General features: G+C 43.1%; 2 protein-coding genes across 2 annotated transcripts in view; one reads left to right on the top strand and one right to left on the bottom strand.

Moving 5' to 3' along the window:
* The first annotated feature begins 6185 nt into the window (after nucleotides 1-6185).
* Nucleotides 6186-10954, top strand: pnp5a (purine nucleoside phosphorylase 5a). Its single transcript, XM_080792526.1, has 6 exons — nucleotides 6186-6422; nucleotides 7552-7721; nucleotides 8078-8181; nucleotides 8948-9123; nucleotides 9336-9526; nucleotides 9671-10954. The coding sequence occupies exons 1-6, from the start codon at nucleotides 6397-6399 to the stop codon at nucleotides 9886-9888; spliced, it is 885 nt and encodes a 294-aa protein (XP_080648652.1). The 5' UTR covers nucleotides 6186-6396; the 3' UTR covers nucleotides 9889-10954.
* Nucleotides 10955-14181: 3227 nt separating this feature from the next.
* capn1 (calpain 1) overlaps nucleotides 14182-26715 on the bottom strand; it is a 35831-nt gene continuing 23297 nt past the window's right edge. The window contains exons 6-21 of the mRNA XM_080791730.1: nucleotides 24582-24750; nucleotides 24207-24290; nucleotides 24013-24098; nucleotides 22718-22792; nucleotides 21982-22142; nucleotides 21229-21430; nucleotides 19833-20033; nucleotides 18728-18767; nucleotides 18312-18377; nucleotides 17962-18019; nucleotides 17615-17679; nucleotides 16427-16495; nucleotides 16126-16204; nucleotides 15218-15334; nucleotides 14683-14741; nucleotides 14182-14274 (exon numbers count right to left, since the gene is read on the bottom strand). Coding sequence (XP_080647856.1) covers nucleotides 14248-14274; nucleotides 14683-14741; nucleotides 15218-15334; nucleotides 16126-16204; nucleotides 16427-16495; nucleotides 17615-17679; nucleotides 17962-18019; nucleotides 18312-18377; nucleotides 18728-18767; nucleotides 19833-20033; nucleotides 21229-21430; nucleotides 21982-22142; nucleotides 22718-22792; nucleotides 24013-24098; nucleotides 24207-24290; nucleotides 24582-24750 — 1558 coding nt within the window. The 3' untranslated portion in view covers nucleotides 14182-14247. The remainder of the gene's footprint in view (nucleotides 14275-14682; nucleotides 14742-15217; nucleotides 15335-16125; nucleotides 16205-16426; nucleotides 16496-17614; nucleotides 17680-17961; nucleotides 18020-18311; nucleotides 18378-18727; nucleotides 18768-19832; nucleotides 20034-21228; nucleotides 21431-21981; nucleotides 22143-22717; nucleotides 22793-24012; nucleotides 24099-24206; nucleotides 24291-24581; nucleotides 24751-26715) is intronic.

Here is a 26715-nt window from a genome sequence, read left to right as displayed (position 1 = left end):
TTTGCGCCAGTTGGATTCCTATCTAAGCATGTTTGATCTATTCTTTCTTATCAGACTCTGATGTAACCAACTCAGGTCAGGTATATTGATTTCTTATTGACAAACATGTTACCTTGACACATACAGTATCACGCAGTGGTCAGACATTGGACGAGCTAGAGGCGTGTGCTGTGAGTTCTCATTGGTCAAATTGTGAAAGGAGAAGATAGGTGGGTGGGAATATTTTGTAGACGTTAATCAGACCTCTGCAACTCTACCAATAACAACCAGAGATATGAGCAAGGAAAGATACGGTACCAGCCCCCTGAAAGAAAAAAATATTGTTGAGAGGTGTGTGTGTGTGTGTGTGTGTGTGTGTGTGTGTGTGTGTGTGTGTGTGTGTGTGTGTGTGTGTGTGTGTGTGTGTGTGTGTGTGTGTGTGTGTGTGTGTGTGTGGGGGTGTGGGTGTGTGTGTGTGTGTGTGTGTGTGTGTGTGTGTGTGTGTGTGTGTGTGTGTGTGTGTGTGTGTGTGTGTGTGTGTGTGTGTGTGTGTGTGTGTGTGTGTGTGTGTGTGTGTGTGTGTGTGTGTGACTGTGTGTGTGTGTGGGTGTGGGTGTGCGTGCGTAGTCATGTGGCTCTTTTCCCATGTATTCTCCAGTTGCAGCAGTAAGGTGACAGTCTGAGTTGATCAGTTACATAATCCCCTGTCTGTCTCTCTTTCTGTACAGTAAAAGTGTGAAAATGTTGTACTGTATCTCGACTACACTGCAAATGTCACTCAATGTCTCTCGAGAATAAATAAAGGTTTGAATGAGTGTGTGCATGTGTGCTGCAACAACAACAATAGCACCTGTAGTTTATTATTGCACCTGCAGGTAAAAGGTTAGGGTGAGGTTAGGCATTTGACACATTGAACATCAGTTCGTGTTGGTGCTCAAAACCAGTGTGCAACTAAATACCATATGACTCAAGCTTTAGGGTGGTAGAAAAAAGTTGTATGATTATTAATTATATGTATGTAATTGTATTTTATAATGGCATTTATGAAATTGCCATCTTGAAATGAACGTGTGTGTGTGTGTGTGTGTGTGTGTGTGTGTGTGTGTGTGTGTGTGTGTGTGTGTGTGTGTGTGTGTGTGTGTGTGTGTGTGTGTGTGTGTGTGTGTGTGTGTGTGTGTGTGTGTGTGTGTGTGTGTGTGTGTGTGTGTGTGTGTGTGTGTGTGTGTGTGCGTGCGTGCGTGTGTTTTTGTTTGTAGTATATACATCAACCCAAGGTCCAACAGCGTCAGAATAGACCTCATCAGTGTTGTTGTGGACGGATGTTTTGATGCATAATGACTTGCAACATCCCAACATTAGACTTTGACAGGTCAGTCAGGGTGGCCATACTGTAAATACAGTAGGCCAGTGTGTACAATTGTGTAATATTATGTAATCTATGGATTTTATTTGCTGCAATTGTTGACTTTTTTTGGTTTATGTAATAATTAGGTCACATCCAGCTCAGAATAATTATGTTTAGGATTTTCAGGATTTATTATTTTGTTGGTGCAGCATAGTTTAGTGGGTAGATGGAGAGGTCAGGTGGGAATCCGAAGGTCGCAGGTTTGCCCCTGTCTTGCCCAGTGTAAGTGTTGAAGTGTCCCTGAGCTAGGCTGAAGGCCCATGAAGGCTGTGGTGCCTTGTTGAGCGGCCGAATGGGACCGCAAGGTTCCCTGTACGATTCCGGGCTCCCCCAGAGTGAGTGTGGAAGTGTCCTTGTCCTTGAGCAAGATTCTGAACCCCTGATTGCTCCTGATGAGCAGGTTGCCTTGCATGGTTTCCGCCCAAATCGGTGTATGAATGTGAGTGTGGGTGAATGGGTGAATGTAATGCATCTTATGTAAAGCATCTTGGATGCACTATAGAGCACCGAATTCTGATGCCAATATCGGTAGAGGGCGCAAATCCACAGGTTTTATATAAGAATTGTGGTCCAAGAATTAACAAACTGTCTATTGTAGCGATATTGTCCGCGAGGTGTCTCTGTGTCGTTTACAGAGTTGGCTGAAGGACAACATCCTGTTATCCGTATTCTTTTGGGCAGCGCCCCGAGAGGCAAATTCACATGAAAACAAACAGCAGAGGCCGCTGTATTTTCCTTGTTTTGCTGAACAGTGTTATCTTACCTGATAAGAACTTTTCAAAGAACTCAGGCCACCTCTTATTTGAGCAGGACCGACCCAAACATCATGTCAACATCACAAACAAATAGCATACACTGTCAATTCCTGAGTGTTGATTTAACTTTGAGAGTGTAAAAATGGGTGTAAAAACGATTCTAGAATGTCCACTGGGACCATGGGTCTGTGTTTAAGCTGCCCTTGATACCTTGTCAGAACAACCTGTCCCTCAAATCAAATTTACCCAGCTCTATGTCTCCTCCAAACCCTCATCCACCTTCCCACCCTCTTCCCTCTGCACCTGTTTACAGGAAATCAAATCCTGGTTCACTTCAAGGTTCACTTCAAACTTCCTCAAACTCAACAGTGATAAAACCGAGGTAGTCCTCATTTGTTCTAAATCCACACTTATCAAGCAACCCAGTTTCACCCTCACCATAGACAACTCCTCGGTTTCCCCCTCCCCTCAGGTTAAAAGTCGTCCTCGACGACAGCACTCTTTCATTCCACACCCACAACAACACCACCATCCGGTCTGCCTACTTCCACCTAAGAAATATCAACCGCCTCCGCCCCTCACTCACTCCCCAGAGTCCCCACAGTGCCGCAATCCTGGTTCACTCTCTCGTCACCTCCCGCTTGGATTATTGCAATTCCCTTCTTTTTGGTCTCCAACACAAACTCCTCCATAAGCTCCAACTAGTCCAGAACGCTGCAGCACGTATCATCACCAGAACCCCTGTCATTAGTCACATCACCTCTGTTTCACAACAACTCCACTGGCTCCGCCATCAAATACTATAAGATCCTCCTCCATACATTCAAGGCCATCCATAACCTCGCCCCCCATGTCCGACCTTATTCACGTCAATATTCCCAACCGGTCTCTTAGGTCTGCCTCCTCCGTCACTCTGAAAGTCCTCCCAAACCCGTCTGTCCACCATGGGGTCAAGAGCCTTCAGCCGCTCTGCCACTCACTTCTGGAACTCCCTCCCCCCTGACATTAGAAACATGGACTCAATCATCATTTCAAAACCCAGTTGTTTAGGCAGGCTTATGGCTGACCTCTGTGTTTTGTGCTGCAAGCTGTACTATATATTTTTTGCTAGTGCTTTTAACTGAGTTTTTTATTAACTGTTTTTATCTTGTTGTACGGCGACATTGAGTGCCCTGAAAGGCACCTTATAAATAAAATGTATTATTATTATTATTATTAATGCTGAATGAACCTTGAGATCTATATATGTCTGTATAGCTCACCAAGGTCATGTCCTCTTTATTTTATCATGGGGGTTTGCAGTTTTTAGTGACCAGACTATGTGCAGAACTTAATGACAAGCATTTTGAGGTATTAAAAAAGGTCTTACAAGTCCTCAAAAGTGTCACTGAACTCATGTGGGGACCCCGAGCCACAGGTTGAGAACCACTGTGCTATAAAGTGTTTTCTGCTTTGCAGTGTTGTTTTCTAATTTAGATTTTAGTTTTAGTCATAGTCTTTTGAATAGTTTTCATTTAGTTGTGGTCACATTTTATTCACCTGGAATGTCTTAGTGTTAGTCTAGTACTTTAGTCAACTAAATATCATAGGATTTTTATTTTTTTATTTTGGTGGGCCTTGATGCTTTGACACTTACTGAAAATGTGCTGCGACGCATTGTGAGCTTGTAGATCTGCTATTTTTACCAAGTGTAAAATGACTTGACGTGTCTTTTACTTACTGGTAAACTGGATCTCTTGTCCACTAGTGTGACTAGTCCCTTCCTAACATTTAACTTTTTATTCGTTGACAAAATTGTCACTATTTACATTTACGCTTTTCATTTAGTTTCCATTTAGTTTTTGTCAGTAAAAAAAAGGGTATTGGTCGACAAAATCAACACTGCTGCTTTGGTCAATAACCTAAAATGTCCCGAAAAAAACTACTGTTGCAGTGTTGCCCTCAAAATGCTTTAAATATATGTGTCTTTAAACACTGGGGCTGGGATTAATGACCTCAGTATCTCTAAAATGTTGGCTACATTCCCGTGTCTTGACGCTATAACCACTAACTGGCTACCAGAGCTCAAAATATCACATTCTGGAGGAATGCAATGCCTACAACAATCAACAAAGTTTGCTGGTAACAAGAAGTTCTTATGTGATTAACCCAGCAACGTTGAGGCAACATTGCATATATAGTTCTCTATATCCAACACTAGCCTCTCGGCAGCTACTTTGGATGAGCAATGTGTTACAATTCATCAATGAATAGAATGCAAATTAATTTGAAACCACAGATTTCTGAGCCTCTTTATCTTGTCCGTGGCATTGTCTCAATTATCACTTCCCAATAGAAAAACATCAACTAACAACATACTGTACACGTGATGTTCAAAACATGGGGGGGAGTGTTCCCGACACAGGCACGTGCCATTGAAACGGAACAGCACATCATATGGTAGCCATAGTGTAGATATTATCAAGTAATTTATTAGTCACAACTGATAAGGTCTGTGTTGCTCGAATTCTGCATGCCTGCCAGGAAAGAGTTGCACACGTGTTAAAGCTGACATCTGCGATGGTCCGAACAACTCAGGTTTAGCCGTCTTGTTTAACAGGAAGTGCATGAAGTGCAGGGCCACAGGAAGCTCCAGACCTGAAGATGTCGTGTAGATGTAGGCCTACTTCTGGTTTGACTGCTTCAGCTTCCGGTTAACTGAGCTTTCTGTTTGGTTATTCTTTTCCCTTTTTTTTGCCCCTCCAATGCATGGCTTTTGAAGATTACATCATATAGGCTATGGCAGCCAAGTCTATGGGATTTTTTAATGTTTGTTTAGACTAGAGCACTTCGGATGATGTAGACGTAGATAATTTGCCAGACAAGTCTATATGGATTTTGAGGATGTTACAATGTTTCTTTAGAGCACTTATGATGAAATCGTTTGCCAGCCAAGGCTATGGACTTTAATGCTTGTTTAGGGCACTAAATTATGTCATAAAACACCATGTGGCTGATACAGTGGGCGCCCCTCACTTCACACGGGTGTGATTTTTAAATTGATTATGCATTAATGCACTATAGCATTAGTCAACAGTAGGCCTACAGATAGCCACACATTAGCAGATTTAAATGTTTGCTTTAACAGTGTTTCACTTCAAATTTAAAATGTCTACTTTCAAATTGTTTTATTGGGGCTCCTTTAATATTGTGGCCATTGGCCAAATAGGCCTGTTGTGATTTAGCTGCATATAGCACATTGATAACCATGACATGATGATTGTCTACTACTGTAGTCGGTAGAGGGACTACATACGTACGATATGATATGAGATGCAAGCGTGGTCCTGCTCATATTCTGTTCTTATCATAGTTTCCATAATCTACGGACGTCATAGATCTACTGTCCTACTGTATTACTCTGTGTGTGTAATAAACTTTAGAATGCATGGTAACCTATCACTGATGTGTTAGCATGTGTTCCACGCAACTCGCAATGGATCTTCACCCTTAAGGGATTATAATGTAGACTTCTAGATGCTTTAGAAATGGTCGCCCTTTTAAATCATTACAAGGCCTATAGCTATAATTTAATTTAGGATTCCTTAAGGTTTGAAGTTGAACCATGGTGGTATCACACAGGGCAGTCAGAAGACCTTGGTACTATCCATGCAGAATGACAACAACACCTGTTCGGTACCCCAAACAAAGGCATGCTTGTGCTACAATCTATTTTTGTTCATAACAAGGCCAGCACGTGCTGTGCATTAACCATTAACACAGGTTCAACTAATTTCCATATGCTGAGATTCAGGGAACATGCGGTGACGGTGTGTTATGTCTCATGTGTGTTTTGTTATTGCATGGTGGACGACGGTGTATGTATTTGTTATGTTGAAGGCGTGTGTAGTGTGCTGTGTAGCCTACTGTGGAAGGAGGATTGCGTCACACTCACTCACACGCTGTCTCAGCCTGGAAGGGGGCGGGGCAGGGGGCGTGTCGGGTTCTATAAGTAGAGCCGGTGACTGCACGCTTCATTCAATTCACACAGAAGACAAGAGTAACGGTTCTCCACAGAAGAGCACACCAGAAGACAGCGCGTTTTATTTATTTAACTTTTTAATATTTGCATTCTTCATAACGGCACATTTTCTTCTTGTTAAACGTTTTGCCGTCTTGGAACACTAATATTTATTTCATAGTGTGCAGTCACACATATTTTTTGCGATTTATATTTATTTTAGAGGAACAGTCAGACAAGACACGCTACAATCAAGGATGTTTCCCGAAGCAAACAAGAGCAGGTGAGTCATCTAAATATCATTATATTGCATGTATAGTTGTTTCAAATGGGTCGCAGATCGCTTCACACAAAACGAGGCAGAATAGGACACGCACTGCCCAACTGGCAGTGATTGCGGCAAGACCCCCGGCCGCTTGCAGCCTGTTGCGCTGTAGCACATTCAGTGGTAATTAAATATTATGCCCCTATACGGCAACACAGGAATGACTGGCAACTAAGCCCAGGAGGCAGCACGTGTTGCTTTTACGACTGTGAATCTGAGGCCATAGCTGCTGCATGGTCATGCGGTGGCTGGTACGTGTAGCCTTTAATTTGAATTTAGTTAAACTTTTTTGTTGTTGTAAATCAGTTAAGTTAAATTAGAGATGGAGACTACTAGTACTATAGTCTCCATCTCTAGTTTAACTTAACTGATTTACCAAAAAAAAAAGGATACGAATTCGTACCCAGGCTTGAGATACACCAGGCTAGAGACCACCCCGAATTCTCCACTTCTGCAGGAATGTGTTGACACAACCTGCTTTCCCAGAATTCTAAAAAAGACCCACTGACTGACTGGAGAATGATCATATATCACATGAGAATGATCATATCACATGCTAATCATTGTACTATCTTTTTTAAGCTTGATACAGTATAGTATACATTATTTTCTTAACGATCTAGCCATGCAATCCATAATATCATTTGATGTGATTTGTGAGCTGTGCTGGTTTACCGAGGCTGATCACTGTGGTGGTCAGAGATGCTGGTCAGAGAATGCTCAGAGATGCCTCCACCCTCCAAACCTTTAACTGCCCTCTAAACACACCTCTTCAATATTACTTTCCCTAGCTATCTCTATAACATATAGATAGTTGGATAGATGGATAGATAGATAATCTGGATATATATTCAGTATCAGTAGAAGAATACACTATCAACATTGTCATGAAAGGGACACAGGGACAGCAACATTATATAGACCATGCAGAGAGAAAAAAGGAAGGGCATGACATGAGTGAGAGATTATTAGACTATAGTGCATTTTCAAGGTTGGATGTGACTATATAGATTATTCCGTATATACCGTAGTAGGTCACCACCCCACCGGTCACCCTACCCTAACCTGCTCTGTTGTGTATACACAGCTTTAGCTACGAGGACTGCAAAGCCACCGCTGACTGGCTAATGGCCCAGACCGATGTGCGGCCAATGGTGGGCATCGTGTGTGGCTCGGGCATGGGAGGCTTGGCAGACATGCTGAAGGACCAGGTGGTCTTCAATTACAAGGACATCCCCAACTTCCCTCAGAGCACAGGTGAGTTACTGTTATGGCACACGCAGCAGGGTGAGAGCTGCTGCTGTGGATCATTTATACGTTGACCTACAGTACGACTGAAACGTTGTATAATTATATATCTAAAATAATTCTAAGTATAGTTTAGGCTTTACTCTTTGAGAGGGCCTAGGCAGTGGAGAGATGGATGAAAACATGGGTACATTCGGGGGGGAGGCAGGGAATTGGATACAGTACTGCAGAATAATATTGATGACTGATTAACACTTTCTTCACATATTATAGCCATTGCTAGTTAATTTGTCTATCAGTTATTGTTTGACACTGACTGGTGGTATTGTCATTTTTATTAAAAAACAACCTTTCCCCCAATGCAGTTCATGGCCACGCAGGACGTTTGGTGTTTGGGACCTTGAAGGGGAGGCCGTGTGTCTGCATGCAGGGCCGTTTCCACCTGTACGAAGGCTACCCTATTCAGAAGGTAGGTTTATTTGTCTCCATTACTAAGTAAGGGATAATGCATGGCTGGGTGGTCATTGTCGATATATAAATCACCGTGATTTATATATCAACAATGACTTTCAAGATATATATTTTATTTTCAAAAATCACCCGTGTGAAGTGAGGGGTGCTCTAATCATCGTACATCATCATCAAGAATGGTGGTCCCTTATTGCTCAGACACATATGACGAAAATTCTCCATTCATTGTCAAAGGCATTTTTAATGTTTAACACAACACAAACATTAAAGCTGTATATAGGAGGGGCTAGCGCCCCTCAAGTATAGCAGATATACACACGCTTGTAGGTGGAGCGTGGCACAAAGTGACGTGCTTGAATATCCGCCATTTTTTAATAGTCAACGAGGCACAAATCTATAACTGACACAGCAAACATGCTTTACCCAGTTCACATGTGATTTGGCTAGTATGCTCCCCTTCTTGTGGAAGTTAGCCAATTGTTGCATAATATGACCGGGTTTCAGGGTTTCATTATATAACATACAGCACGGCTCAGAGGCTGTTATGAAATCATTTGGCACTATTTTCTATCCCATGGGCAGAATAGAGAACTAGTGAGATATGTGACTGTGACTTTAAATCTAATTTAGTACACATTGTACAAAAAAGAAATCCTGTTGTGTCAGCATACAACAGCACCTTTTTACCTGTATAAAACATAACATCCAAGGCAATCAAGGTGGAAGCATTCGTGACAAGGTTTATGTTTAATTGATGTTCCTAGATCACATTACCCATGAGGATCTTCAAGCTCCTTGGTGTGGAGACCGTGATACTGACCAATGCAGCAGGAGGTCTCAACCAGGACTACAAAGTTGGAGACATCATGATCATGAAAGACCACCTCAACATGCCTGGCTTCGCTGGAAATAACCCCTTAGCTGGACCCAACGATGAGAGGTAGGTACAACTCAACATCAGCGTCGGGTGCGTTGTTGTCTGACCCCCGAAAACAACTTTCTAAATATTTTGACATTGTTGCAAACACCCACCCCGATATACCCCATGGTCATGCAAGAGTACAGTCCGTCTGCAGAGACGGACACCAAACCTGTTATTTGGGTCTATCATCTGAAGTCTCTCAACTCTCTCATTATCTTTCCGCTTGGCAGGTTCGGAGTGCGGTTCCCCTGCATGTCTGATGCGTATGACAGGGAGCTCCAGCAGCTGGCTCTGGATGTGGGCCAGGAGCTGGGCTACGGAGACTTCCTCAGGGAGGGCGTGTACTGTGTGTTGGGCGGCCCCTCGTTCGAGACCATCGCAGAGTGCCGAATGCTCCACAAACTGGGCGCCGACGCAGTCGGTTAGTAGCATCATGCTCTTTGCACTGATCTCATGCTGTACGGTTGCAGCGATACCGTATTTATTAGTCATTTCTTGGCTAGTTTATATTGTCCGTCCTCTGTTTGAGAAGATTAACGATTTCCATCGATCCTTACCACCACAGGTATGAGCACGGTGCACGAGGTGATCGTGGCACGCCACTGCGGCATGCGTGTCTTCGCTCTGTCGCTAATCACCAACCAGGCCGTGATGGACTACGAGAGTGAGGAGAAGGCCAACCACGAAGAGGTCATCGAGACGGGCAAGCAGAGAGCGGAGCAACTGGAGAGGCTGGTCTCCACCATGGTTACCAGACTCGAACACAACAACAACTATGTTTAAAATGTATTCTTCCATTTGCACGCAACACTATGGAGGAAATTTGGCTTAACTGGGAGGTTTAGTGGTTAGGAGTTTGGTGATGGTTATCCCATTTAACTATAACAATTTTCTCGATTATCTTCCCTAACCTTGTTTCCAGTTTTGTCTGCATTTCACAAGGAGAAAAAGCCTTGAAAATAACTACTAAGCGTCTAACCGGAAGTGTCTTGCGGTTAGTTAGACAGTGGCAGTGGTTCTTGTCCAGGCTTAGCTCCCGTGAGTTACAATGAAAAGGAGTGAGGTCGGGCTGAGAAGAGTGGATGGAGGTCAAATGTTAGGCTTAGGTCAAAAAGATGTTGATGAGCACGGTCGTCATTGAGTCTACTAAACTAACTCAGGATCAGTCAGTTCTTCTCACAGCTCAAGCCAAGTCATGTAGGCATGATGTTACAGCAGTGCCTGGTGTCAAGACTGGATGAGGAAAAACATACACTTTATTTATATCTCATTACTACTTTCAAATAATTCAACCCTTCTTCACCGTTGTTCTAATGCAGTGGTTCTCAAACTGTTTCATGTCAAGGACCCCCAAATCAGCCTGCGGACCCCCATTTCTACGGATCTAGCAATGTTTTTCAACCGTTTTCATTTCAAGGACCCCCAGTTTGACATGCATTAAGCTACGGACGCCCATTTTACGGCATTGCTATCTCTGGGACCCCAATTCATATTGTGTCCCATACGTATAGTCCCATAAGGGTCCATTTGGTTCCTAACTATCATTTAGCTGGGGACCCCCTGGAACTCCCTCAAGGACCACTTTGAGAACCACTATTCTAATGGACAAAACGGCACATTTGTACATTCCCTCATGCAGTGGCTCAAAAGAAAACGGTCTGCTATGGTTTATTTTTTACTGTTTTAAAGTGAATATTTCTGTATTGCCTAACTTAATATTTTTGATCAGCATTGTGTAAATGTCTGCGATTTAACTTAATGAGTCTCTTAATTAATTTTAAGACCGCATTTAATACTTTTTATTTTGTTAATAGATGTACATTAGTTGTCTTAAGGTATTGTAATGTTCTTGGTGTTATTTAGTAAAACATGTTGTTGTTGTTTTTTAGTACAATGTTCATACTAAAGTTAATATTTATTACTGTACAAGAGTGTGGTGTGGTTTGTTTGGGGATGGGAAGAAATGCTGTTGAAAACAATTGCACTGTGACCCACATACTGTTTAATTTGATTTGGAAAAGGTGAGACTTACATTCATCAGTACAGCACAACGTAACACAAATTAAGAATTCCCAAGGGCTAATTTATACTCAGTTCAAAAGTGATACATTGTCTGACTAAGTATAAACTTGCCTCCAGACTCAATAATACATGTCCATGTTTATATTGTATACAAAAAAATTGACAAATTCATATAGTAAATTCAATTAACTAGATGAATGGCATTGTGAGAGCGTCATACATATTCATGTGGTTTTCTGTTCAGTTAGGGAATCATACAAAAGATTGAAATGAGTCAAGATTAAAGATGGGGGGGGGGGGGGGGTATTTAAATAAAATGCAAGGGTTTTGTTCCAAAATGACACATCCAGCATTATTAAAAAAATTCAATTAATATCTCAATTGCTAGCATGAAATTAAATCATAGTGGGGTACTTACTTGCTTATAAGTAACTTAAGCTCTTGTTTGTGAAACAGGAGCTGGTCAATATTTTAGAGGTATTGAATAATGTAGTAGTATATTATTTACGGATGGACTAATGTCATGTTGGAATAGAACTCTTCAAAAAATTTAGTGTTTGCTTGCTCCCCTGCTTGAAAGGAAGTAAATTTTAGGCAGGCTGACAACACATCAAACAGCTCACACAGCATGCATACAAAGTATATAATAGTAAAGTCCATATATTGCATAATTGTACTGTATACTTTCACCCAAAAAATATGTTTTGTTCCCTTTGGACAGCAAGATGAAAAAAGGGCCACATCCATGACATCTATCTAGAACAATAATATAAAATCCAAGTTTAAAACTTGTTCCGTTGTAAGTCATATATATTTTACAAAACATGTTTGCCACAAAGTGCCATGCATGACGATGGTTTAGGATTGTCCTGGTTCATTCATTCTATAGCATTCATTAATTTGGGATTTAGGTCCCTACCTAGCCAAGTGGATACAGTAGAGAGTGGTAGAGTTGATAATTAGCAGTAGTCTACTGTAGGACTGCAGTTGATAATACAGAGTCCCAGTGAGAAATGGGCTTTGCTGTATAACCAGTGGTTTTCAACCCTGTTCATATCCAGGCCCATTATTTATTCAGAATTTGACCACATTCAACCTCTCGGACCCAAAACTAAAGAACATTTTGTTGGCGTTGGATAAAATATTTGTCCATGCTGTATTGATGTTGGTACCATTGGCAACAGGCAAACGTTGATCAAAATAACAATTCTTCTACATTCTCTAATATTGTGTAGACTTAAGTTAAATTAAGTAATTTGCAGATTGTTTAACAATAATTTAACTCTTGAGAGTGTAAAATGAAACCAAATGGACTCTCACAGGTCCATTTTGGTTTCATTTTACAACCACTGGTTGAAAACCACTGTTGTATGTATGCGTTATGATGGCACATTCATCATGATGTAAGCAGCCTGCCATTGACTCTGCACGAAGGACAGGCCCAGTATAATCTTTCACTTAGATCTTTTCACTTAGACCTTTTTACATTGAGGCAATATAGTAAAACTTGGCACAAGATGTAAACAAAAACAAAAGCATTTAAGCCAGCAACCTTACTTCTTTCAAGTTTGGTTCTTCTTACAATGTGTGTACACCAACGTTCTTAATGATTGTATGTGGAGTGTAAACTAACCATGCATCCCCACCAACTGCCAGGCAGCTCCTAAATGAAGTTTATATGACGGTGGCTGTAAATGCATTCATTAACTATGACCAGAGGAATGTTCAACAAAATTGGCACAATTTCCCCCGTTTGTCGACCATGCAGAAGTTAGCGGTGATTTATAAAACCACGTAAACCCTATATACTTCACTGAGATCGCCAGGGTCTGTTCTGTGTCCATTCCGTTTCCCCCCCGCTAGACCAGTGGTTTTCAACCATTTTCATTTCAAGGTCATTATTTATTTGATATTTATTTATTTGACCACCATTGATGACATTTAGCCTCTTAGACATGCTCTAATTGTGTAGACTTTTTGTCAAAAGGTAATGCATCTATGTTTAACAATAATTGAACTTTTGAGAGTGTAAAATGAAACGGGTCCATTTGGTTTCATTTCATTCATTTGGTTATACCAACTCTCCATTAAGATTAAGCTGGGGACCACCTGGATGGAACCCTCTCAAGGATCACTGGTTGAAAACCACTGCTCTAGACCAAATCCCATTGCCGAAAACAGCTGATCTACAAGCTCACAACAATGCTCGCACCAGAAAACGGGACAGTAGGGTTCAGATGGTTGTCTTTTTTTTGGAAGGAATTAGCAGGGAATTGGGTACTAGCTTCTGTACTTATTTGCTGCTGTGACCATTATGTATAGGTGATAAGTGACTGTAGAGCTGGTTTGATGCCACAGCTTGCAGGGTGTTCTGACACAAGACGCCATACCGCTTTCAACACAAACCTACTGTACTGTATGTCACTTGTAATCTTATATCATCATATTCAAGCAATTGTTGATTGCTTAACTATTGACTATTTTGGTCAAAATGGAATGCTTTTGGTTCAATGAGAACACACACAAGAAAATGTTTTAAGGCCAGTTTCCTTGGTCTAAAAAATATTTTGTGTGCTCTGGAACAGGTACATAGTCATAATGGTGTGAAATGTTTCAATGGACCAAAAGCAAGCCGTTTTGAACAGGTATTTGTATTGACGAAGAAATATCAATAGCAATCTGCTAGCTGAAACAGCAGGGGTGTGTTTTCTCACAGTCTGTTTAGTTTTCTCTGACACAAATGAAAATCTCAAGCACCACCTGCACCCCTCAGGACCACCACACACCTGTTAAGCAGCACCTTGACCAGATGACACACAGAGGGTGGGTGTCCCAAGATATACACGAGTGGTGTAGCTTCTTTCCTTCCGCATATTGGCAAAGTAGGTAAAAACGAGTCGAGGCAAACATGGCACATGTTCCCGTCGATACAGGTATCCCGACGTAAACACTTTTCAGAGCATGTTCGCATCAGAGATAATTGGCAGCGAAAGGGAGGAGTGGAACAAGGAGGCACTTCTGAGATGCAAGATGCAGGACTGGGGGGCTGGGGGGTGCAGATAATTGCAGTGCAGGAGTTATTATTCACCACATCCGGTAAACAGGACTCCATGGACTTCTTTACGCAAACATGGTCAGAGAGATCCACTGTGGGGAGAGACACAACAAGCAGGCCACATTAGTCGTTGGTGTAATGAAGAAGTCCTGCCTGGAAATAATGCCAGCAAATACGAGAACATATCACAGATTATATATTGTTGCGTTTACTGTAGGCAGAAACCTCTCCATATTTCAAATGTTCTTTCGTACATTACTGCCTACAGTGCTCAGATTTGTCGTACAAGATTGCTCCCAGATTTGTGTAGAGGGGGGGGGGGGGGGGGGGGGGAAGCAAATGGTCTGTGACTGAATAATAACTATATTACATCCATTCTATTAGAAGAACATGTTTTTCATTTCTTGAAAAGTTTTGGACATAACGAGTTTGCCACCCAACAAAGACGCTAATAATGCACATAAACTAGTGTTAATCATGTTAATCACGTGAGGACATACCTGGATGAAGTTGAGGGATATAACCCCATCGGCGTCGGTGTCCATCGTCTTGAAGGTCTCTGTGAGGTCGAGACACAAAGACACAAAGTCACTTCACAACAAGCCTCATTACTCTACTGTAGGTCTCTGGGAGGTCAGAGATGAACACAGTCAGTCACTCAACAAGCCTCATTACTCTACTGTAGGTCTCTGGGAGGTCAGAGATGAACACAGTCAGTCACTCAACAAGCCTCATTACTCATAGTATGCAATTCTATAACCATCAGACATTGATGGAAGAACACGGTCGATGCTGATGGCCGCCCGGCGCCCACCCTAGAGTCGGGTTTTGCTTGACGTTTCTTTCTTCCTTTTCGTTACCACTGTCGCAACATTGCTTGCTCTGGGTGGGATCTCTGTCGGTTTTCTGCTCTATATGTAAAGTGGCTTGAGACAACTTGTTGTGATTTGACAATTGAATTGAATTGAATTGAAGGAGTTGCATGGCGACCCTTTGGTGTGGTTTGGTCTTTAAAGTGGAGTAACGGTAACTCACTGAACATGGTCTCCATCCGAACCAAGCAGGTGACAAAGTTGTCAAAGTCAACGGACAGGTCAGCCTCTGTGTAGCGCAGGATGATGAGCTGGAACAGGTGGTTGGTCAACTTAAAGCCTGGAGAGAAAAGACAGTTATACAATGATAAACCCACTACAACTGGAAGGAAACATTGCTTAACAAGCCTTCCTGTAACCCACTACAACTGGAATGAAATGAAATATTGCTCAACAAGCCTTCCTGTAACAGGAAACCCTTGCCCTCTCCAAAGGCTTCCTCAAAACCCACCTTTTCAGTCTTGCTTCCCCGCCTAATTCAATTTTCCATTTGTGCCTTTTAGTTTTTGATGGGTTCTAGCCCCTCCAATATGTGTCTTTTGTCACGATTACGTGATGTGGCAGCCAAGTCTATGGGATTTGTAATGTTTGTTTAGAGCACTACATGTCGACATGAGACACAATGTGGCCAATATAAATACAGCGGGCGCCCCTCACTTTTCTTATTTAGCCTGTTAACTAGTTTGTATTATTAAGGATATTATCATCATCTGGGTTTCCGATTTTTTTTCTTCCTCTGTCATTTCCTCGTATTCCTAGTTCATTTAAATAATGTCATGCACATTTGTCCAGTGCATATGGCCTACTGCAGGCGTGGTTGACAAGATTTAGATTTTTGATGATCTTTTTGATGATCTTGCTACTGAAATGATCCATTATTTATATGGAGAAATCATTTAACATGCATTTCAATCGGTGAGAAGGATAGCTTGCCCCGTCTCCTCGCTGCTAACATGCCTATTGGACAAGGACGGGTTGGGGAGGGACTTAGCGAAGGGCTAATTAGTCCTACACCTGAAGTTGCTTTTGTTTTATGGGGGTAAATGAAACAAAAGAGGAACATAAATGTACCTGCTGCTTCCAGGGCCATTCTCATCTCATAGGAACTCATGGTGCCCGACTTGTCATAGTCAAACTGCCGGAAAACAGTCTAGGCATGATGACAGAAGATAGAGAAAGAAGATAAACAAAGCAAAGAGAAGAACGGGGACAGACAGTCCAACAGGGGGGAGACAACAAACGAGAACCAATGAGAACCCGGCGCTGAATGCGGCGGGGGCCAAAATCAACAATGTCAGACGTTGCTGCGACTGCAGAGAAACAGGGTCAAACCATAATATGGCTGGGCTTGACGTATTTTGTTTTTTCATACCAGATATCGCTTGATCTTCTCCCAAAGAACATGGAACTCGCTCAGGCCTAGCTTCCCGCTGCCGTCAGACTGGGTACAATGGTCAAGGAACTGGATGTGCCGATCTAGATCTGATCTGACCTTACAGTACCTAACTAATCAGGTCATGTTGTCTAGCACTTAGCAGTGTTGATTTTGTCGACTACCTTTTTTCACTGACGAAAACTAAATGGAAACTAAGCTATGATGACTAAAAATGATGATATTTAGTCCACTAAAAATGTGACTAAAACAAAATTAAAACTATTCCAGAGACTAAATCACAGTTTGCTGTAAAAATCAACACTTACCCCTTTTTTCTGAGCCAATATGGTGTGACCTTTTAGTTTAGAAGCATCAGCCTGACGTCTGAGAGACAAACATTAATTTATGCTATTCTCAATACATACTGTACCAATATACACATATTTTATTAACCTGTCCACTTGGGGAGCGGTATACCGTATCATGTTACACCAACAGGCAGGAGTGAGAGGTTTCATAATAAACTGTACCAGTACCACATGAGCTAGTCAAACTCAAACGGATTAATAATTAATAATCAATGAGGTCTGTAGCATGTGCACTAAATCTCAGTTCATACATAATTGCACAACTTGCCGGAAAGAACAAATCTTCAAGCTAATGGCGGGGCTCCACTGGACACGTGCGTGCGTTCGTGCGTCAAAAAACGAACCGGGCCAATTTTAAAGCAGTCACGCAACACAATGCATCGTAGGCAGTGGAGCCACCCTTCATTGATTAAAAAGGGAACATTCCCTGACGGTGACGGAGACGCGACGCTGACGTGCCCGGTGGAGCCCCGGCGTAAGCTTTGAGATAGAAAATCAGTTCTTGACACAGCAGTGTGAGTACCGGTATATTAATTACGCCGAAGCTCCACTGCAGCCATTAGGCGTCCGTCAGCGTCGCACCATTGTCACCGCAGGGAATGTTCTCTTTTTAATAAATGAAGGGTGCTCCACTGCCGACGGTGGCGTTTGGGTGTCCGGACGGTGTCACCCATTCGCCCGGTTCATTTTTTGACGCCGTCCAAACGCAACGCACTCAGTGGAGCACCGGCCTTAGGCATACTTGCCACAACCAGGACGGCCATACACATGCTATTCGTCTACACATGGAAGGTTGTAGCTCTCAAGACAAGGATACATCCATGAGGTTGATCATACTGCGGCAGGCTTCTTTGGAGAAGCCATCCGTCTTCAAGTCTTTATCTGTTTCAATCAGAGAGAAAGAGCATGTGTAAACTTACTTTTAGTAGCAACTAAGCACTTAACTATGAAAGGAAGTATTGATTTTTTTTTTATGTGATCAAGTTTATTACAAAAGGAACATCTGGTATTACACAAACGTATGGTACTTGGGTAAAACATTTTGGTCCACTTTTACAAACTGGATCCTCACTCACTTTAGTTATGAAGCCATTTCTCGAAATTAGATATATTAGGTGTACAACCTAAACGAAACATGAATGAGGATAGTTGTTTGTCACAAACGTTTGCTGATAATTCTGTTGAGTATCGTCTGCAGTTCTGTGACGCTGATCTCCATGTCCTGGTGGCAGAAACAAAGACGGCAAGAATATAAGACAGTGGGTTTTCAACGCTTTTCACATCAAGGCCCATCATTTATTTGATGAGATTTAGCCTCTCAGACCCTAAACTTTGTATATTTTGTTTTCGTTGGATAAGATTTTGGGGCCGTGACCCCCCCTAAAGGAGTTGACTTGAGGCACCCGTTGCATTCAGTTTGATTCGGTTCCCACAAGCTCGGCTATTTTCACAATTCTGTCGATTACTTTTGACTCGGTGGCGGTCAGTTCCTGGTGAGCATACAGCATACTTACTGGACCTGCCAGCTGTCTGAAAAGACCCTTGAAGGCTGCGTCAATTTGACTCTCGTCCATCTGAGTCTGAAACGCGCACACACACACACACACACACACACACACACACACACACACACACACACACACACACACACACACACACACACACACACACACACACACAGTCAGTCAGTCATATATAATATATGAACAGTTAACATTATATTGTATTTAAACCAGTTGCTGTTCCAGTAACCCAAGCACTGAAGTAGTGAGACTCATAACACGGCATAACCGTGTGTTTTCTGAGTTTCACTGCTGCTTTCACTACGTTAAGGTAGAAATCAAGCCACAATGTTTGTTTTGTAATTTGCTACTATAATCCCAAACACGAGTCTCAGGCGTGTTCTGCCGTGAGAGACTGCATGTCTTACCTCAGGTGGCAGTTCAGCTGTGACGTCGTCATCCAGTTCCCTACGGGACACAAAGCTGAAGTCAGATCACTCAGCCCATCTAGTGGCAACCGCCCAGACCAGCATGGGTTGGAAAGCGTCCACAATACTCTGTCATATTCACGCTTCCAGGTTCACTTTCAGTCTCTGTTTCAGTATGACTTTGCCATCCGTTCAGTTCTCTAGGACAGTGGTTCTCAACCAGTGGTCCTTCAGGGGGTTCCAGTTGGTCCCCAAATGGACCCCAGTGGTTTAATTGTATGCTCGCAATAGTTAAATTATTGTTAAACATCTGCATTAGTTAATTTACAATAAGAGAATGTCGAAGAATTTTGATCAATATTTCCCTGTTATCTCTCCTAATGGTACCACATCAATACAGCATGAAAATGTGAGTAAAATCTTATCCAACGACAACAAAATATTCAAGTCTTGGAACTGAGAGGCTAAATGTCATCAAATGGTGGACCGTGGCTCAAATGCCGAATAAATATTGGAACTTCATGTGAAAATGGTTGAAAACCACTGTTCTAGCCTAGGACTCATTAACCATTACCAGCTATTAGATCGGCTTGCATAGGTACTGTAGGGCAGGCCTACTGACATTTGCTTTTGCAGAGAACAGTCACCAAGATTCTCAATGTGCACAAAAGGAGTGGTTTATTTTTTATCATTGACTTTACACTTAACAACATACACAAAGCCACTGTACTCCTACAATTCAGGCCGGAGGAATGGCAATACCTTTCTTTCCCACTGTGTTGGCTCTCCATTCCTTTTTTTTTTCCTCCCACGATTTCCCTCACCCAGTGTCAATTATCTAATACTACTGCTACTCCCTCCACCAATCTGGGGACTCGAGCAACGGACTGACCTCATGCTTCCTTCAATGCATGTGCGTCCAAGCCGCTTCTTTTCACCCGACAGGGAGGAGTTTACCCGGTTGGACGCGTGGAAGGAACACGTTATTCCAACCAGTTCCTTTCCCCTCCACCGCTGACCAGGGGGAAGCAGTATAGAGACCAGGATTTTGACTCTCCATTCCTCCAATAAAAACCAGCTACCACCAACAGCCACCACCACTTACTCAGAGTTGGCGGGCTTCTCAGAGAACACCCTGAGGACGAAGTCAGCCTCCTTCTGGGGCTCAAAGGTGGAGGGGACGACGATGTACTCCCCGGCCGGCAGGCGGAAGCGAGAGCTGACCTCCCTCAGGTTGATGAAGAGCTCGGAGCGGGCACTGGAGGCGTTGGTGAGGAAGAAGTCCCTCTTCAGGTGGACTCCCGACCTGCCCTTATACTGGTGATGAGGACAGGTGGCATTGAAGCAATGTCAGCCATGTAAGCCATGTTCACAGAGAGTGAACTAGGGTGTAATTAAGCTTCGAAAGACGGACATCTCCGTTCTGGGCAGTGTATTAAGCTTCAAAAGACGGACATCTCCGTTCTGGGCAGTGTACTAAAATAGTGTAAGATGTGATAGTGCTAGGAATCACACTGCAACATGGACAAGAGGTTATTGGATGGTGTTTGGCCTGAGCACAATCTGGTGAAATCCCCCTGAGGTTTGGGTCCTTTGACTCCTTTCCTATTCAAGCATACATTGTTGCACTTATGTTAAATCTTGTGATACATGTATGTATAGCATGAGACTAACAGGGATAGACTCCTGCGTTGTTTGCAGCTGATAACGACTACAAGCCCCTCCGACCTACTGATTAGCTTAACACACAGGGCCTGGTAGGAAGTGAGATAGCAGAGAAGTACTGAGACTCATACCTCATTTGGAACCTGAGAGAGAGAAGAGAGGGAGGGAGAGAAAGAGAGTGTTAAAAGTTATATATTGGAAGGGTCTTTTCAATAATTGGAAAACAGTTTAAACCAGTGGTTTTCAACCTTTTTCATATCAAGGCCATTATTTATTCGTCATTTGAGCCACAGACCTAGCCTGATTATCAGACTGTCTGACATTGTCTCCTGTCTGAGCGATTTCAAGGGGGAGGGGATTAGAATTTCCCTCAACCAATAGCCATTGTTGTTGTTTTTCCTTCCTTCCTCTGTGTGGTGCGCTGTGTGATGACACTGAAAACGGGCCTCGGCGCCGATTGGTTGTTCGTTAGACCCACCCCCACCACAAATTCTCATTGGATAATACATGTTTGTACCGAAGAAATTATAGGTTCACAGTGCAACACCAGACCAAGAGACGCAGTCCACCCAGAGAGTGGACGGGGTCTTTGGGCTGGATCCAGGCTACCACAGACCACCATTTGATGAGATTTACTGTAGCCTCTCAGACCCAGAATATTGTGTTGTCTGGTTAAGATTTTGTCCACAATTCCATGCTGTATTGATGAGAGATAACAGGCAAACGTTGATCAAAATAACAATTCTTCTACAGTACATTCATTCTCTAATTGTATAGACTTCTTGTAAATTAAAGGACCACTGGTTGAAAACCACTGCTTTAAACTCATGTGCTACAGAGATAAAAGTGCGCCTGGGGACAGGCAGATCTCTATAACCTCGTAGATGGCGAAGCCGATGGTCTCCATGTCCTTTCCCTCCTTGCGTTTCTTCCGTCGGTCCTTCTGCATCAGGGCCACCAGGAAGCTGCAGTCTGATTGGCCGGCTGTGTCCGGGTGCTGCAAGGCGATCTTAAACTGGGGGTTGATCCAGAAGGTTGCTGCATGGGGAGGGGAGGGGAGGGGTGCAGGCGTTAGTTCCGACATACCAAGTGTCCGACAGTCATTAGTCCGACACCCTACCCAAACACTAACCTAACCATAGCCGCACACGGACGGGTGATTTGTAACCCGGTTTGTAACAGGCAACGTATGTCGGGAGCCACGGGTGATTTGTAGCCGTGTGTTTGGAACTTAGGGCTGATCTATACTTCGTTGCATGACCATTTTGTTCAACAAACATAGCAGAATGTTGCTCAACAAAAGTAGAGTCGTGCAACCACTCCTATAGACAGCTATGTGTGTCCCTGGCTGCCTGCCAGACACACACACACACACACACACACACACACACAAAGGAGGAGAGCCGTGCTGCCTCTCCTCCACTCTCCCTGGTAGAGCGAGGAGGTAAATTAAGGTGGTATGGCATGGCATGGCATGGTATTACCTGGGAAGTTCCTGCATCCCCCGGCCGTGCTGCCTCTCCTCCACTCTCCCTGGTAGAGCGAGGAGGTAAATTAAGGTGGTATGGCATGGCATGGCATGGTATTACCTGGGAAGTTCCTGCATCCCCCGGCCGTGCTGCCTCTCCTCCACTCTCCCTGGTAGAGAGACGAGCTCCACTTCTTCAGCTGGTTGTTCTGCAGAGCGTCCGCCGTCAGGTTGCAGATCTCCAGCCGACTGAACTCCCGCAGGAAGTCACTGAATGACATCCTGAGATACAGTAAAGGGAAGAGCGACAGAGAGAGAGAGTGTAGTCTCGCGTAGCCAGACAACTGTTCCACAATCTCTGAATGCTATATAGAGTCTGGAACTACACCTCCCGAAATCCGAGTAAAGCACTCAAAAATGTTTAAAAATGAGGAGAGTGTGGATAAAAATCAAGGTACTATTTAGAAAAGTTTAAAAAAGCCAACATGTGTCAAAAAAACACCCTTATTTTGAAATGTGTGTCCACTTTGAGAGGCTATGGGATAATGGGACTCCCATGACACATAGTCAAGCCTATGTTATGACGGTGCGTAGCTCTCAGTCTCTCTCGTCGACTTTTGCATCTGTTTTCGTTGCATATGGAAGGAATATGGAACATACACTTTTATGAAGCAATAGTTTAACTGCTACTTGGAGTTTAGCCTTGGGGACGGCATGCGTGGTAAAAGAAAAATGGTAACAGAACTGACTGGTCAACATTGCCATCGTGAAATCGACTTTACAGCATGGCTCAGAAACGAATTAATATCTGATTGCTTTCCACATTCCATTATAGACAGTACACAATATACACTCACCAAAATTCTCCATCCTCACTTCGATTGTGTAGTTGTCCTCGCACAGAGCTATCCACACCATCCCATTCCCTGGAGCTGTGGCATTCGCAGAGAAAACAGAACTATTGTATGATACACGCATTGTCAGTACAGTGATGGGCTAAGATTATGGACAACAGCCATGGGTCACATTCTACAAATACTATGTTTTGATGACTGAGGAAAGATGTTTCACATATCGAAACGTCAAGTTTTAGAACCTTTATATCAGTGTCCATTATTTATTCAGCATTTGAGCCACTTGCCATTTGATGACATTTAGCCTCTCAGACACAAAACTTTGAATATTTATGTTGGATGAGACTTTGCACACAATTCCATGCTGCATTGATGTTGCTACCATAGGAGAGATAACAGGCAATGATCAAAATAACAATTCTTCTACATTCTCTAATTGTGGCGACTTTAATTCTTGAGAGTGTAAAACGAATGGTTTCATTTTACGTACCTCAAGGACCACTGGTTGAAAACCAGTGCTTTATATTAATACACAAGCCACTGCAGTGTCTCCTCCACACTGTACAGTGTGTTTTAACTCCAAATGGGCCCTTACAGGTCTGTAACTATGAGAGTGTATAATGGAACCAAATGGACCCTAACGGATCCATTTGGGGGGTGTACGACCGTATCCCGGCCCAGGGACTCCATGGGAGCCCGCCCGGCCTTCCATCTGTCAGATGTTCACGATCACACAGTCACAGACGTTTACTTGGTCGCACTTTGCAAGCCCTGCCTCTTGGTAAACGAGAAGCAGGCAGGAGGCTCATTCAAAGCATTATATTAGGGTGCTACAAATGTCTATCTACATCCTGTAAGTAGACTTAGAAATAAAACAGTTGACTAATCATTACAAGTGACTCTTATTTTTGTTGTAGCCAAGCTGCCATGACAAGTTGTTATAATGCCGGAAAACGCTACACAAGAACCCATGTGGATTAAACACAAGCTTTTAGCCAAAGTTCATATATTTACGATATGAAAAACATGCATATGTGATTTAAACAATGTACACACTTTGGAAGTACGTTAAACACATTGGAAAATGGAAACCTCTGCTGCATTAGGTGAGAGTAGTTCATTGCAAGTCTCACTCACTCTGGTAAAACAGCTGCCCATAAACAATTAACAGGTAGTCTACAGTACTCGTTTGGGAACCAATACTCGAAGACGAGGCCTCATAATGTAACAGCTGGGGGAGATATAGGCAATGTTCCAACGGCCAGCGGTTTACAAGCTACCACAACCCATGCACTTACTTGTCACTCCAGGCACCGGTCCACTCCACCTCTCCCCAAGGGTTTCTGATGCGAACCAGCTTGGTCCTCGTCCCTCTGTAGACCACCTAAAGAAGAAGTCAAGCCAACAAACATGAGAGAGTGACCCTCTCAATTACATGTAGGCTTTTAATATCCAGACATGACCAAAGCAATATACATTGCCATGGCCTCACCTCATGCACCGCAGTCACTGAGTAGGCGTGTCCTTTCACCAGCTTCTTGAAGGTGACGGCTTCCATGTCTCGGGTGCTGGTGATCTGAGCAGAGACAGAGAGAATGGCACGCTCTGTGTTAAGACCAGTGGCGCAGAGGGTCAGTGGCGTGCTGACACGCTCAGTGTAAGACCAGTGTTGCTGTCAGAGTACCCAGCCATACGTGGCAAGAAAGCGCCTAGTCCAGGCATCTCTTCTGGGTTTTTATTACGCTAGTGCACGGCTGCAACTCGTCAAGTTGCCACTGATTTAAATGAACAAACTGGATTTCTCTGTGTGGATACTGTGGAATATATTATTTGGCCAACAAAGCAGTTCCAACTGGTCTATACTGACATCTATGGAGCAGCCCAGCAGAGATCCCCTCTCGGTTGCTCTGTCGATGATGCCGTAGAGGTCAGAGGGAGCTTTCTTCAGCTCGTACATCTCCGTCACGCCGCCCGTAAAGTCCTCGAAACCCTCACACGTACTGCCTCCAGACAGAGCCTCATAGCAGCCATTCAACCTGGGGAGGGAGGGAGAGAGAGTCAGTTTTAAGGATAGCTAGACCAAGAGGGGGAGGGAGAGAGAGAGAGAGAGAGAGAGTTTTAAGGATAGCTAGACCACGATGGAGAGAGAGAGAGAGAGAGAGAGAGAGAGAGAGAGAGAGAGAGAGAGAGAGAGAGAGAGAGAGAGAGAGAGAGAGAGAGAGACAGTTTCAAGGATAGCTAGACCAAACTTTTCAGGCCACGACCCCTCAAAATAATCATATTCAACCATGACAAGCACTTGGAATTATAGGCAATACATTTATTTTGTAGGCAGCCGGACACGAAAGGCCAACAGTGACTGTCCACATGCATTTGTTTTAACCCATTTTGGGGCGGGAACCCCTTTTGGTGTTAGCATTATGCTATGCTTTAGCTATTGAAAAATAGCAGGTCTACAAGCTCATAGCACGCCACCGAGTGGCGCTACAAGCTTGCAGGTCTGCTATTTTTGAAAAATCGAAGATCTTGTTTTTATGGTAACTATTTGTAGGCTTTAAGCTGTCTCTAGCAATATGTTTATTTCTTTTTGGTTTGCAGTTAATTATTTATTTTTCTGTATCATAGTATGACCCTACCCTTGACTTCTTTATTTTAAGAAATCATTGTCTGTACAATTGGCCTTAGCGCCACATTAATATCCAATATAGTTCCTGACATTTATTTAGTTAGGATGGTCTAGTTCTCTAGTAGTAGATGTGGTGGGTGTGTCACTTGTTGATTAGTCATTTGCAGAGCGGCCTGTCCATTGTGATGGTTGTATTATATAAAACACGCCTACTTTGTATACTTCATTCCTGACGAAGACCCGAAGGGGTAGAAACGTTGTTTCTCTACTGTATATTATGAACATGACTACACATGCTGACAGAGAGTAAGTAAAACAAGTAAAACAAGTAAAAAAAAAAAAACCTCAAGCTCAAACATGCATACATTCCAACATGTGTTCAGAGTTCCTTGCCTTGTTAAGTGCATTCAGTATTTGATACACATTATTCTAGGGTTTGTCGAGATGAGATTTGTCGTCTTTATTGCTTGATCTCGGTTACTGTTGCATATCAACCCCATCACACAGAAATATGGCGAAATAACATGGAATTGCAATGCCGTACACGCCTAGAAAACCCCAAAATCCATACATATCACACGACTACTGTTTTGACCGCGGCGGAGGCGTGGCTTTCACTAGTATGGAAGTGCTATATTTTTTGCATCTTTGTGTTGTTACTGGAAGTGCTACTTTGCAACACTCGACAGTGACATGGTTCTTACCAGAGCCTTAGATATAGACAGAGTTACGCAAACTGTGTTCACTTCATGCGGGGCCAGTCCAATATGGCGGCTCTTCTACATAGACTTCTATTGAGATTGGGGATTCGCGACTGGTACAAGTCCTGGACCGGAAGTAGGCAGAAATGCATTGGACTCAGGCAACAGCCCAGCTTTAAATCCCTTCATTTTAGATTTTTTTGTTGTAATAGTACAACAAAAACATTAAAGAGACTTTAGTTGTTACTGTACAATACTTTAAAACAGTTGTCATGTTGCACACATTCTTAAAATAGCTCTTATTCGTGCCGCCCTCGTTGAAAACGATGTATTTCCAACTCCAGCTTGTCTCAGTTCAGGGCTGCATGAACAAAGCTTGAGCGCTTGGTTTCTGCCCCCTCTATAGAGCGTCGCAGTCCCTCCCCCTTTCAGAACAACGAGTGGCCCAGGAAATGAATCCCAATGCATTTTTCCCATAGGCATTTCTTAAATGTTTTATTTAAAGACCTTTTGGGAAAAATGCATTGGGATTCATTTCCTGGGCCACTCGTTGTTCTGAAAGGGGGAGGGACTGCGACGCTCTGTCGTAACTTTCCTATTAGATGGCTCTGGTTCTTACTTGGCGTAGGCCTTCTCCAGCAGAGAGCGCTTGGTTTCTGCCCCCTCATATCGTG

This window comes from Protomyctophum bolini, assembly GCF_963924005.1.
Source record: "Protomyctophum bolini genome assembly, chromosome: 20".
NCBI lineage: Eukaryota > Metazoa > Chordata > Actinopteri > Myctophiformes > Myctophidae > Protomyctophum > Protomyctophum bolini.
This window is presented reverse-complemented; position numbering and strand designations above follow the sequence as displayed.

What these genes read in the sequence shown, in the direction of transcription:
- pnp5a (XM_080792526.1), top strand. Translation starts at nt 6,397, where the DNA reads ATGTTTCCCGAAGCAAACAAGAGCAG. An exon ending in CAACTTCCCTCAGAGCACAG is followed by an intron (nt 7,722 to 8,077) that starts GTGAGTTACTGT and finishes CCCCCAATGCAG; the next exon opens with TTCATGGCCACGCAGGACGT. An exon ending in GCTGGACCCAACGATGAGAG is followed by an intron (nt 9,124 to 9,335) that starts GTAGGTACAACT and finishes TCCGCTTGGCAG; the next exon opens with GTTCGGAGTGCGGTTCCCCT.